Raw genomic sequence first — 12177 nt, 5'->3', positions numbered from 1 at the left:
CAATAGTGACCTTTAACTGTGTTAAATGCATATAGTGATTGTATTATATGCATCCATAACCACAAATGGGGAGGATCAAATTAAAGAACTTCGCCACCACCCCATCTCTACCCAAAATCTTTCACATAATAGGATCAAGCACGGTAAGATAGAAACCATAACTTGATGTTATTACTTGAAATTGTAAATTGAAACCATAACTTCATGTGAATCTTTAGGGAAGCACATATAAATGACAATAGATAATACATCATTAATTATAGCTAGCTGTTAAAGAAACATGGCACGAACATAGGCTAATGCTTCCATTTGGAGAACAAACATACCTTTAACATCACTAATAAGCACCTAAAATAAATAAAAACTGAAACAAAATTTGCCAAAACAAAGTTCAGAACTACCACTAGATGTTTAGTAGTATCCAAAATACACCCATTTTGGAATATACGATTCTATATGTTCAGGCAATGTACATTAAAACCCTTTAATAGAGAGAATTGCCGCTAATTTCTGTCAAACTTCATGCCTTAGTCCAAAAAATTGGTAGGTCTGCCAGAAAAGAAACATCACCGTTTCTACAAGCAAGTTCAAGTTGGTTTTTTGGGGGGTAGATCAGCATCTTCTTGCGTTTTGGAATCTTCCTTCTTCTCCATCACTTGCTGAACACCCTCTTGGTACCCTTCTATGAAACTTTTAAGAGCATCTCTGTATGCAGATGCTCTGGTCATGTACACACGCTGTAAAGCAGGTCTGAGGGTCTCCATCCCCCCTCTAGCAGCTACAGCTGTAATTTTCCAGTAAAAATGCACGCACTTGGTCAAAATTCAAACATACCTTTAAAAACTCAATATTCAAAGCAATGGTATGAAAATTTAACCAGAAAAAAATGGTAGGAAAACTAAAACCAAAAAAGAAAGGAGAGGGAGGTTACAGCATAAAAATCTGAAAACAGAGGTTTGGAGCTGCAAATATAGCAAGGAAAAATAATTCTACTCAATTTGGGCGGCATACTAGTCCATGAAAAACCTTCTACTAATTGCTCGAGCTAATCATAAGATTTTTCTTCCAAATCACTGTTCACTAGATATTCGGCAGAATCCTCATTGCTTTCTCTTCATCCAAATCATTAATACACTCTAGTTTGATTAAGTAATTCACATAACTAGATGAATACACAGTATTTTTTATCAGTTGGAATTGGAAACAGGTGAGGGAATTTACAACAACTCGCGCACGCTTGCTCAACCGAGTTAGATACACCAAAGAGTATAGGTACACCATAACTACTGTTCAATAAATCCTCAGCAACAAGAACCGTTGTACTTCAATCATAACAATCCTAATTTTGACATCAATTCCAAATAACATACTGATTTTAAACTAGAGAAAAGATTGTACCAAGATCCTCTAGTGTTGAGGGTTCTTTTCCTTTAGCTGTTCTCTTTTCAGCATATGTTTCATCAGTCATGTCACCCTTCGGATAATCATCTGGCCGAAGGTCAGGACCAATGTCACGAACCCAGCTTGCAGCATAAAGCCTGGAAGCTCTCTTCAAAACCTGGACATTGAATGTTTCAGTACAATCTAAATTACTAACTCGGTCAATTAACTACAGTTCAGTATCTCCAAATTGCAACTTAATCCACAAACAACATTAACCATGAACGTCAAGCAAATAAGCTCTTTCTGATTGTTACAATCAAAACAAAAGAAAAGTAACAATGCACATCCATTACACGGAAAGCAAAAGTGTGTTCAATTAGAAGGAAAGTAAACATTGGAAAGGCATAAGCAGTAGTGAAAAAGGCCATACCCAGATACGATCATTCCAGGTCAATTTGCGACGCTTTTTCATGTGAGGAGGGTCTGGCAAAGAAGAGGGAAAAGCGATTTCTTTGAGATCATAGCGTATATAGTCGTAAATTTTCCTGCACACAACCCTCACTTTCATTTGAAACCTCCAAAATGTGAACACAGATGGAGTAGTAGCAACTATTAACCAGGGGCGAGATTGTAACAGTAACTGCAAAGAGAAAAAAAAGTACGAAGGCACTGAATTGACTTCCAATTAGTTCACTGAAAAAACAACTAAACTAAATCGAGTTAAAATTTAAAATCATCAAGTGAAAAATTAAAATATAAAACTTATTTAATGTTTTCAAGTTTCAATTAATATTAAAAATTTATTGATTTATTACTGATTATTACAAAAAAAACATGACATTTTTTCATAGCTCTATTGATTGTGAATTCATCAAATTTTAAACAATAATGCACACGCATATGTTTTTAAAAGTAATTATTATAAAAAATAACATATTTAATGCACATGAAGATCAAAACCACATCCAATGGAGTTAGAGACTTTACCAAACATAAGTACATGAAATAGAAAGAAGTTTATTTTACTTTTTCTCTCCTTCCTTCTCTTTTATTATTTCATTGAAGTACAAACTAAATTACTCATACCTCATTAGAAAAATTAAAAGATAAAAGAAATGTCATGACAAATTTGGTAGTGTCAAATTCACTATAAGCTAGTAAGAATTCCCTCGTAGTGTGTTTGTTGGAGAGGACTAAAGAGAATAAAAGATTATGAAATTAATGTAGACTGTTTGGCGAAAGAGAAGAGTAATTTTAAAAAATAATAGAATTCATTGAATTGCACATAATTTACTTTTACTCGCTTCTTTATTCTCTTTAACCAAACACCTTTAACTTTTATATTAGTTCTTATATATTTCTACTCATTTTATTTCCATGTAAGATATAGAGAGCATGATTGTGTGATCATACATACTAGTCATTCTACCCTTCAGATATTACCAATATAAGTTTCTCTACGTCACAACCTTCAGTTTCAATCAAATATACCTCAAAATAAGAAAAATGATAAACACCCATCAGTTATGCTTGAGAATATATAAGGAAAGGCTTGTTGTGAATTAATTAAGGAAAATCTCCTAAAAGAATTACATATTTTAAAAAAGGAAAACAGACATGTTTAAAGGAACCCATCAAAATGGCTGAAGATGGTTGTTGTTTGAAATGTCAGCCTAACTGAGATGTCAAGTTACATAGTGATGTCTAACATGAAAGCATGAAATGAAACATAATGATCCTTAATTATCGGTCATATGTCAACAGCTAAATGAAGGCCAAACAAACGTTGGGCCACACCCAGCTCTACTGGCCTGATGGACTGCCCTGTATATTTATTAATTGGCGCATTAGCTAAAACTAAATAGATTTATGTTTCTTTTCTCCTAGAAATTTCGGCTGAATAACAAATATTTTTTATAATAATGTTATGTAAATGTAAAAAGTTAGTCACATATTTCACATAAGTTCCATCAATATCAACTGTGCATAATCACCAATGCTAGTTGTACATAGTGTGCAACTAATATTATTTTCTGTTATGACCATGCTGTCTAACGGCTTATCCGCTGCCATGCTAGTTGCATGACAATATTGACAGTGTAGTCTTTATTTCAAAGGTCAACATTTAGTTCATTTCTAAATTCTTCACTTACAAGGCCAAAATGATTCTTTCTTTCTCCATAACATCCATCTTCGATCTGGTCTTATTTCTCCTACTGTTGAATTAACAATATCTATGTTAATAATATGTGCTTATAGTGAATGAAAGGCTTAAGAACTATATCTATGTTAAAAGACAAAATTACAAAATAGATTTTCTCAGTGTCTCTCTATTCTTTAATAAATAAGTCATTTAAAAAAAGAAATTAAAATCATTGTTATTCCTAAAAAAAAAATCTCAAAAAAAAAAAAGCACAAAGACGACATCGTTGAATCCGGTGTTAAAAGTAGAAATATATTCGTTTCATACCTTGTAATGATCCAAATGGAGATAAAATGTGCCTACTCCCCCCCGGCTCTATATGTATATTTAACATATTTAACTTTACTGATATTTTATCTTGACAAACTATTCTGATATTGAATTTAATGAGGATTACACACACTAGACTGAAGTTTTAAACTTATTTTCAATGATTACATGAGAAACAGAAAAACTGCAACAAAATGAATGCAATATATATTAATTGGCGATGGTCAATAAATCATAAGATTTGATAAAGGGAATGATTACATCAGAAAGAAACAAAGTGAAGCAAAATTTCTGTTTCAGTTTACCCAAGAACATGGAAAAGAAAGTTGATTATCTTAAGTGTTGATCAGGAAAAAAAGAAAAGACAAAAGAAAAATATGCTGAAATTAGCTTTAGGTGATCCATCTATTCAGACAAAGAATGCAAACAAAACCCTTGACATCAGTATGATCTACTATGAGTGTTGTTTTCCAATAGCATAAAATGCCAAGTATGCAACTGGAAACGTAATAATTAGTTTTAACTTTTGTTTGACAATGCAGAACAGACTGGGAGTAAACTTCTTTTCTTCTCTTATTTAACTGTCACTTCACTGCATCATCTTATGCTGAAATTTACTTACTGCACTCTATCCTTTTATCGCTACATGAGTTTAAAGTGCATAGGTTTTTCATTTGAGAACTCTTCAAAATTCATTTCCACACAAATTTATTATGCAAAGAATTCAGTATCTCATTGAACATGACCATGAGAAAGCCAAAACCCTCATGCTAATGAAATTTTACTGCAAAACTGGGCCAAGATCATGATTTCAATTTTGGTAAGTACTGTAAAAGATCTATGACTAATTACCCTCCAAATTCCTCTACATCTATTTAGAAGGGCCTGAACATTTTCGCTTCCAACACTTTCACGGAATATCAATTTTCTTTACTTTCACATTTGTCACCCTTTTAATGCGTTAATTTTTATTCAAGTCTTTGTTACCTTATTCTTCTTTGCTTTCTAGTTTTACTTCATAAACTAGGTATATGTATGTATGTAGATATGTATATATGAATCTGATAAGAATATATTCTGGTTTAAAATAGTATAAATAAGTTATAATACTACCAAAGATTAAAGCATGTTTGCAAAATTTATTTATCATTGACTTGATTCACAGCCTGCCTGCCTAAAAACTAATCAATTTATTCATTCACCCATATCAATGGACTATTCTTGACCAACCAAAACACAAACACTTCACTAACCTCTGTATCCCTCTGCAGATGAACTTGGCATTCTACAAACAAAACCAATCACTCAACATGGCTAAGAGATAAGGAAGTCAATTTTTCTCAACCTTTCTAGTTTAGGTAATAAAATCTTATTACTTTTCTCTTTTTTTCTTGGAGCTTCCTGAACCAAATACCTCTCTTCATCCAAACCAGAAAACACTGCTCTATGATTTAAACCACATGTGCTTGTAGCTTTAAGAGGAAAGAAAATATTTAAGCTAAAATAATTTAATTATTGAATACCCAGAATCCAATTTTGTTTCACACCACAATCAATCTAAATCCTTTTTTACATTATGTTTGTGGGTTTTTCTGAATTATATGGTGCATAACTTGTCTATTTTTTATTGAATGTGATAATTTACATTAACACTTATATTCTAATAATATAAAAAATTATAGTTTTAAACCAGCATTACCAAATGTTTTTAAAATAACCTGCACATTTAAAATATTAATCAACCTGCATTACCAAATGTTTCAAATATATAGTAATGATTAAGCTACTGTAAAATCAACAACATCATGAACCAAAAGAATACTGTTTTGGAGAAGTCTACTTTTTTCACACTAGGGATTCCTATGTAAATATTTCCTATGCAATATGTTTTCCACAATAATACCAACTTAATTGTATTTTACATAACATCACCAAAAAGAAAATGACATCCAACAAATATCAAATTCATTAAAAAAGTTCTGCAAAGAACTTGTACAAGTACTGCTTTACCAATATCACCGACCGGATTCATGCATAGCTGCGAATGAACAGGGTTATCATACCCAATTTTAAAATGCTAAGGTTAGCTCGAGTTCCTTCCAAGCTAGGAAACCAAATATTAACTCTATGTACCCTATTTCTAATGAGCAACAGGAAACAATATGAAAACCAGTGTACCCTATTTCTAATGAGTAAAATCACGTTTCTTGCTTTAATAAATGTGTTTTCTGCTTCCAAAAAACAATTCTATTTACTGATGTATATAAAATCAGCATCCCTTATATATTCAGTAAAAAAATATTTAGATGAACTAAATAACCAGTTCATGAATTAATATACACACACACCTAACCTGCATAAAATTTAATTTATAATTATTATTTACAACTTCAAAATCATTTCTCCATTGTCTTAACACACACATGAAATATATAATAGTAGATTAATTGAATGATGAATACTGAGAAAACTCGCCAGATGGCAAAAATCGAAAATCCAGGAGTAGATCTTTACCTAGTTTCCTTAGTCCTAAAACTCTACAAGAGAGTTGACTTGTATTTGTTAAAAACGATTTTCCCAAAATTAAGCAGGGAATAATAAACTGCAATTGTTAATTTGAAGAGATAGTTGTTATTCATTAAAATGGGAAATATTTGAGAAAGAGAAGCAAGAATGCGTGGTGACAATTTGTTGGGAACTTCAACTGATCAATATAATGAAACGCACAGTATGCTTTGCAAGGAAGAACTGAACGGAACCACAAAATAAACTATATGCACATTTCTATGCTACAAGCACATATTTCATCAGCATACCAAAAGCCCGTACTGATGTATTTGAGATGCTAAACATATCGAGTGCAACCAGACAATGTTTAAAACTAGGGACTCACCAGAATCGTTCACGAACTGCCCACAATCAGCGAGCTTCAAAGAGCGTCCTCGGAATGCTAATGAACAGGACCGATTCAACCAAACATTTCAAAATAAAATCCAAACAATGAAAAAAAGAAATCTAATGCAAACAAGGTCACACGTAAACCCTAACCCATGAGAAAATCGAAGGAAAAAAGGTAGCTAAACCTTGAATTTCACATCGTTTTGCTTCCGTCACAGGGGCTAGATTGGAAGAACGAACAGCAGACGAACCACGAGTATCAGTGGCTGTAAGCAGACGAACAGGATTCTGACTTGATTGAGCTTGTTTTCTTGGATTTTTCGGATTCTTGGGATCTCGGTTTCGAAGGGTACGATTTGGGAGATTTGGTAAATATATAGGTTTTGGAACAAGGCTTTTCAGGGATTGGAGCGAGGTTTTGGAATGGGTTTAGGTTGGAACGTGTTGAAATCAGTGGAGTGAGGTGAAAGTGTCCAAGTAGAATAGCTAAACTATATGATATATTAAAGGTAATATACCTATAATAAATGGTTTTAATTATATATATTTTAATAAATATGATCTAAAATATTATTTAAAACACTTATAATTTAAAAAATGATGTCCGAAAGGTTAATGAAATCATCTACAATTAAAAAAATGTTGTTTAAATACTCATAATTTTAATGTTGGTTTAGGTATATTGATTAAAATAAATAAGCAACATTTCTTCTTAATATTTTGGAGTCAAAGACAAGTAAATTTTACTACTTTGGATAACATTTTTTATCCGTTAATATGTCAATGTCACTTAAAAGAAAAAATATTGTGGTATTTTCTTTACATTTTTTCAACATATTAATAAGACATAAATTTAATATCAATAAGATATTAAGGACATACGTAAATATTAATCGTATTGTTATTATAGAAAAATAAGTGTTTCATTAGAAAATATATATGAAAATGCTTTCTAAATTTACTTAAATGTTGTCTCCATAATTACAATGGCTGGGTTTTAATCTTTGAATTTATAATATATTAAAATTGGATTTTTAGATGGTCATTTATATTATAAGGATCATTACATTACTCTTTTTGTAGGTATTTTGATATATATTTTTTAAACTTTTACTTTAATGAAAGGATGTTAAAAGATAACACTCTAATTGATATTTTATTTAGTTGTTAGCAGTAAAATATGTTTTTAAGATATACAAATATTTTTTTATTATTTTAATAACCTAGTATATTAAATTTTATGTCATAAAAACAAGAGAAATTCTTATAAGATTTATATACTAAACTTGTCGAATTTGATGTCATAACAACATGAGAAAGTCTTATTAGATTTATATGCTAAACTTACAACCATGCAAAAGAGATACTCTAATTATTTTTGTTGATATTAATCACCTTTTAAATGACATATAATTACTTATAAAATACATTTTATTTCTTTTCAAGTCAGTTGCTTATAGAAGGAAATTTTTTTAAAAATTATTAAAATATTAGTTTAGTATCTTAAATTTTATGCTATATCAATATATATTAAGAGAAGATTTTATAAGATTCATGTATTAAGATTACTCATGCAGTTTAACAACTTTTTTTATAATAATCATCTCTTAATTATTTAGCCATCAAGTATTTAATTAAGTAAAAGATTGATTATGTTAGTATTTTGGTTACTATATAGACATGAGGTTAATAAAAAAAACCAAAATTTAATAAATGATGAAATTTTGGAACTAACATTGCTCACATAAAAAGATGAGATTGAAATATTTTACAAGTATAAAAATACACAATCAAATTGCTTTTAACCTAAATAATAAAAGTATAATACATTAGATTCAGTATTACCGTACTAACATATGGAATTTGAACAGGAAAGGGAATGGACCCTTCTATTCAAATCATTTTTCTATTATTTTATTGTTTGCGTGTACAGCATATATACATCGTGGGCCTCGTGCAAAATAATATTAATAATATAAGAAAAAGTGTCAGGCCATAAAATACAATAATTTTGTTATTACGGTGCTAATAAATACTTATCACATAACACGGAAAGTATAAGTGTAATTAAAATATAAATTTTTCAATCATAAATATTCAGTAAAAAATTAACAGGATAGATTATAATAATTTAGAAGTATATTGTTGCACTTTATGTTGATTGAAAATTTAAAATATTGATTAAAAATAAAATTATTATTTTAACAAATCATTAATTTAAATATTAAACTAATATAAATATAAAAATATGTATGTCAATAAATGAAGCACTTAGTAAAATACTTATAAAGATTATGATAAATACTAAAAATGTTGTGGAATCAATGTGATTTGACTGTGTTTTTAAAAGTATAAAATTTAAGCGTTACCAATTTTTAAATTTTATTTTATCATGATTTATTTACAACATAATATTTTTTATTGAGTCCATGGTTTATTTGGATCTAATAACACAGACTAATCTCATAAAAATATTTTATTCTAGTGTATAGAGTAAAATAATATTGATTTTTAGCAATAATCAATGACTTAATGTAGGTACTTACAGTAAAGTTATAGACACGTTGTATAATATGATTCATTATATATATTCTTATAAATAGCCACAAATTTCCACTTCCAAATTTCATCTAATTGGGTAACATTATGACTTGTTAGAAGTTTTTCTATCTAATTCAATTACAGATTCATATCAATATCTTTATAGTTAGATATCAATTTTTTCTAGTCAGAACGAGTTTTTTATTCCATTAAATGCCTAACATGTGTCAAAAAATTGCAGGTCGGGGACATTATTATAATAGATCTTAAACCAAACAAAAATGATGAAATAATGAATGGTATTGGATAATATAAAACAAAAAAGTCAAACTGCTTTTTTACAGAAAAAAAAATCACACTGTTATTTCAGGTAATGTTACAAAAAGAAATTGTTGTATTATTTCAAAATAAAAACAGTTAGAAAAGTAAAACAAGTTAATTTCAATTTATTCTTCTTAAGTTAAAAACAATAAAAATATTAATATTTTAAATCATTTAAAAAAATATTAATATTACTTGTACACGTTTATGCATTATTGGTTTGAATGTTTAAAAATTAAATAATTTTGTAACTAATCTATACTTTACCTGCATTAAATGCAAGTTGACAAAAACTATTTGATTACAAAAAACAAAATAGCAATAAATTGAGTGAATATGGTTAGAAAGTGCAGGTTTTAAGTGGTGAGTCTATTTATACAAGTATTTTCTATGTATTTAAAGTTTGATACTTGACAAGGGAAAGGCCAAGCATAATCTACCTTCATCTTCATCTTTTGGTTTTTAGTTGGTAGTGTGATAAGCTTGTAATGAGGGTTCGCACTTCCATGAATAAATTATGTGTTATTGGTTTTTCAAATTTCAAGTGTGTGACGGCAATCAGAGAAATACCGAATCGGCCATAAGTGAAGTCAGTCTCACATGATGGTGGTGTGAGTCAACGGTGGTAGGAAAGGGTAGTCTTGTAAAAAGTGAAAAAGAAGAGGTGTCTGAGAATTCTTTTTGACCCTTTAATCGTCCCTCTCCTTGGCTATTCCTTCCCACCGCTTTCTCTCTATATATTCTCTATAAAGTGGCCAAAGAAGTAATTGCTTCAAACAAACTAAGGACACTGTGGCTTGCACAAATAACATGGCCACCGACATCGACCAAGGAGGCTGCGCCACCACCATCTCCGCTGTGCATCCCGATATAATTCAAACCCATATCCTCACGTGCCTGGACGGCCCCGCGCTAGCTTCAATTGCCAGCACGTGCTCCCAACTCCATACCCTCTCAGAACACGAGCAGCTCTGGGAGAACATCTGCCATGCCACGTGGCCATCCACCAAGACGCCACGGGTGCGCCACATAATCTCAACGTTCCCACGCGCCTCGCGTTCTTTTTTCTCCGACTGCTTCCCTTCATTTGCTGCTGCAGGCACTTGTCGCCACACGAGCATCGAGTGTACGCCGGACCTTGTCACGGCGGTGGACCTATTCCACGGGAGGCAGCTGGTGCTTTCGCGGGTGGTGGAGACGGAGACAGAGTCCGGTTGGTTCCGGTGCTCGCCGTTTAGAGTTGACGTGCTGGATCCGAAGGAGGCGGTGGCGACGGCGATGGAGTATCCGCGGAGCGAGGAAGCGTGCGAGAGGCTCCGGGAGGAACTGAGGCTGAGCTGGATAGTGGTGGATCCTGAGGGAAAGCGCGCGGTGAACGTGTCAAGCGGGAGGGCGGTGTCGGTTGAGCGGCACTGGCTGAGTGGGGAGGTGCGCATCCGGTTCGCGACGGTGGTGGGCGGCGGGGAGAGGGGTTCGGCATGGGAGGCGGTGCTGTGCAGCGTGACTGTGACTTGCGGGAGTGAGATGCAGGTGAGGGAAGCGTGTGTGCAGATGGAGGACATGGACGGAATGATCCTGAATGGGAGGGAGAGTTTGGGGATTTTGCAAAGGGCTTTGGAGGGTAAAAGGGGAACATTATTTGTGGACGGAGAAAAAGATAGATTCTTGGAATTCATAAATAAGAAGACGGAGAGAAAGGAAAGGAAGATGAGAGATGAAAGAAGGTTGGACATGGTGTGCGTGACTCTAGCTTTTTTGTCCTTTGCGGCTATTTCTACACTCTTTTTCTTCTGAATATAATACTATAATACACACCTCAATACCAATATCAATACCCATCTACAAACACAGCCAAAATTAAATTGTACAGATAGAACTAAACCAACTAAGCTCTGTTCATCATGTAACGTCCTATAGTGGTTTAATTACTGCTTACTTAAAACAGTAATCAATCTGCTAATAGGTGGAGTTTGTTAATTAGTGTACTACATTTTGGGTTTAAAGAATAATGTTTTGCTTTGAGTTTGTGCAGCTCCAACTTACTCCAATGGCTTAGTTAGAACGTTAATATGATACTTAGATTCGTTGTCACATTACAGAATAAGGTTGGAAATTGGAAAGGAAAATTCATATCTTACAATGAGAACGTTAATTATTGGACTTCACAAGTAATAGTTGCTAATAAGAGAGTCATGAAGGAAGGAAGATGCAATATCTACTTACACACTTGCGTGAATTAAGACATGTGGTCCAATCTTAATCCTTAAAAGTTTTATTCAAGGAGTGAAGTTGTTGGAAAAAAACAAACTTGTAGGTGAATTTTGATGTATCTTAAACACAAATGGTTGCTTTATAGTGTTGTGGAAAACGTTTATTTTGACACTATTTTAAAAAAACTTTCACTTAACACTGTCCTTGTGATAAATTAAGTGAGGCTGATATGGTAAAAGATAAATTAATAGATGTTATATAAACTAAGAAATGAGTAGTTGATAAATGAGACGTTTTGATAGTGTCAACATATACAAAATCCAATACTGTACTAGTTAGGTATAAGAGTA

At 32.1% G+C, this 12177-nt stretch overlaps 2 protein-coding genes across 6 annotated transcripts; one reads left to right on the top strand and one right to left on the bottom strand.

The window, feature by feature from the left end:
• Positions 1 to 229: 229 nt before the first annotated feature.
• Positions 230 to 7247, bottom strand: LOC137814605 (uncharacterized). Of its 5 annotated transcripts, none has more exons than XM_068617420.1 (5): positions 6940 to 7239; positions 6750 to 6806; positions 1814 to 2023; positions 1399 to 1558; positions 230 to 784 (listed from the first exon to the last, which is right to left on the bottom strand). In XM_068617420.1, exons 3-5 carry the CDS (start codon positions 1949 to 1951, stop codon positions 588 to 590), a joined length of 495 nt encoding a protein of 164 aa, XP_068473521.1. In that variant the 5' UTR covers positions 1952 to 2023; positions 6750 to 6806; positions 6940 to 7239; the 3' UTR covers positions 230 to 587. The 5 variants fall into 5 exon arrangements, with proteins under 5 accessions (XP_068473521.1, XP_068473522.1, XP_068473524.1 ...); XM_068617421.1 differs by having other exon boundaries at positions 1814 to 2052; positions 6940 to 7238; XM_068617423.1 differs by having other exon boundaries at positions 1814 to 1928; positions 6940 to 7238.
• Positions 7248 to 9966: 2719 nt separating this feature from the next.
• Positions 9967 to 11641, top strand: LOC137814603 (probable F-box protein At2g36090). The gene has a single exon (XM_068617418.1). It carries the CDS (start codon positions 10427 to 10429, stop codon positions 11408 to 11410), a length of 984 nt encoding a protein of 327 aa, XP_068473519.1. The 5' UTR covers positions 9967 to 10426; the 3' UTR covers positions 11411 to 11641.
• Positions 11642 to 12177: the final 536 nt, after the last annotated feature.

This window comes from Phaseolus vulgaris, chromosome 1 (assembly GCF_000499845.2).
Source record: "Phaseolus vulgaris cultivar G19833 chromosome 1, P. vulgaris v2.0, whole genome shotgun sequence".
Taxonomy (NCBI): Eukaryota; Viridiplantae; Streptophyta; class Magnoliopsida; order Fabales; family Fabaceae; genus Phaseolus; species Phaseolus vulgaris.
The sequence above is the reverse complement of the archived record's forward strand: the minus strand, read 5'-3'. Positions and strand labels throughout refer to the sequence as shown.

Coding starts and splice junctions, on each gene's coding strand:
- LOC137814605 (XM_068617420.1), bottom strand. CDS start 1,951: ATGAAAGTGAGGGTTGTGTGCAGGAAAATTTACGACTATATACGCTAT. Junction 1,559..1,813: donor CCTGGAATGATCGTATCTGG/GTATGGCCTTTT, acceptor TTCAATGTCCAG/GTTTTGAAGAGAGCTTCCAG. Junction 785..1,398: donor CTCAACACTAGAGGATCTTG/GTACAATCTTTT, acceptor GGAAAATTACAG/CTGTAGCTGCTAGAGGGGGG.
- LOC137814603 (XM_068617418.1), top strand. CDS start 10,427: ATGGCCACCGACATCGACCAAGGAGGCTGCGCCACCACCATCTCCGCT.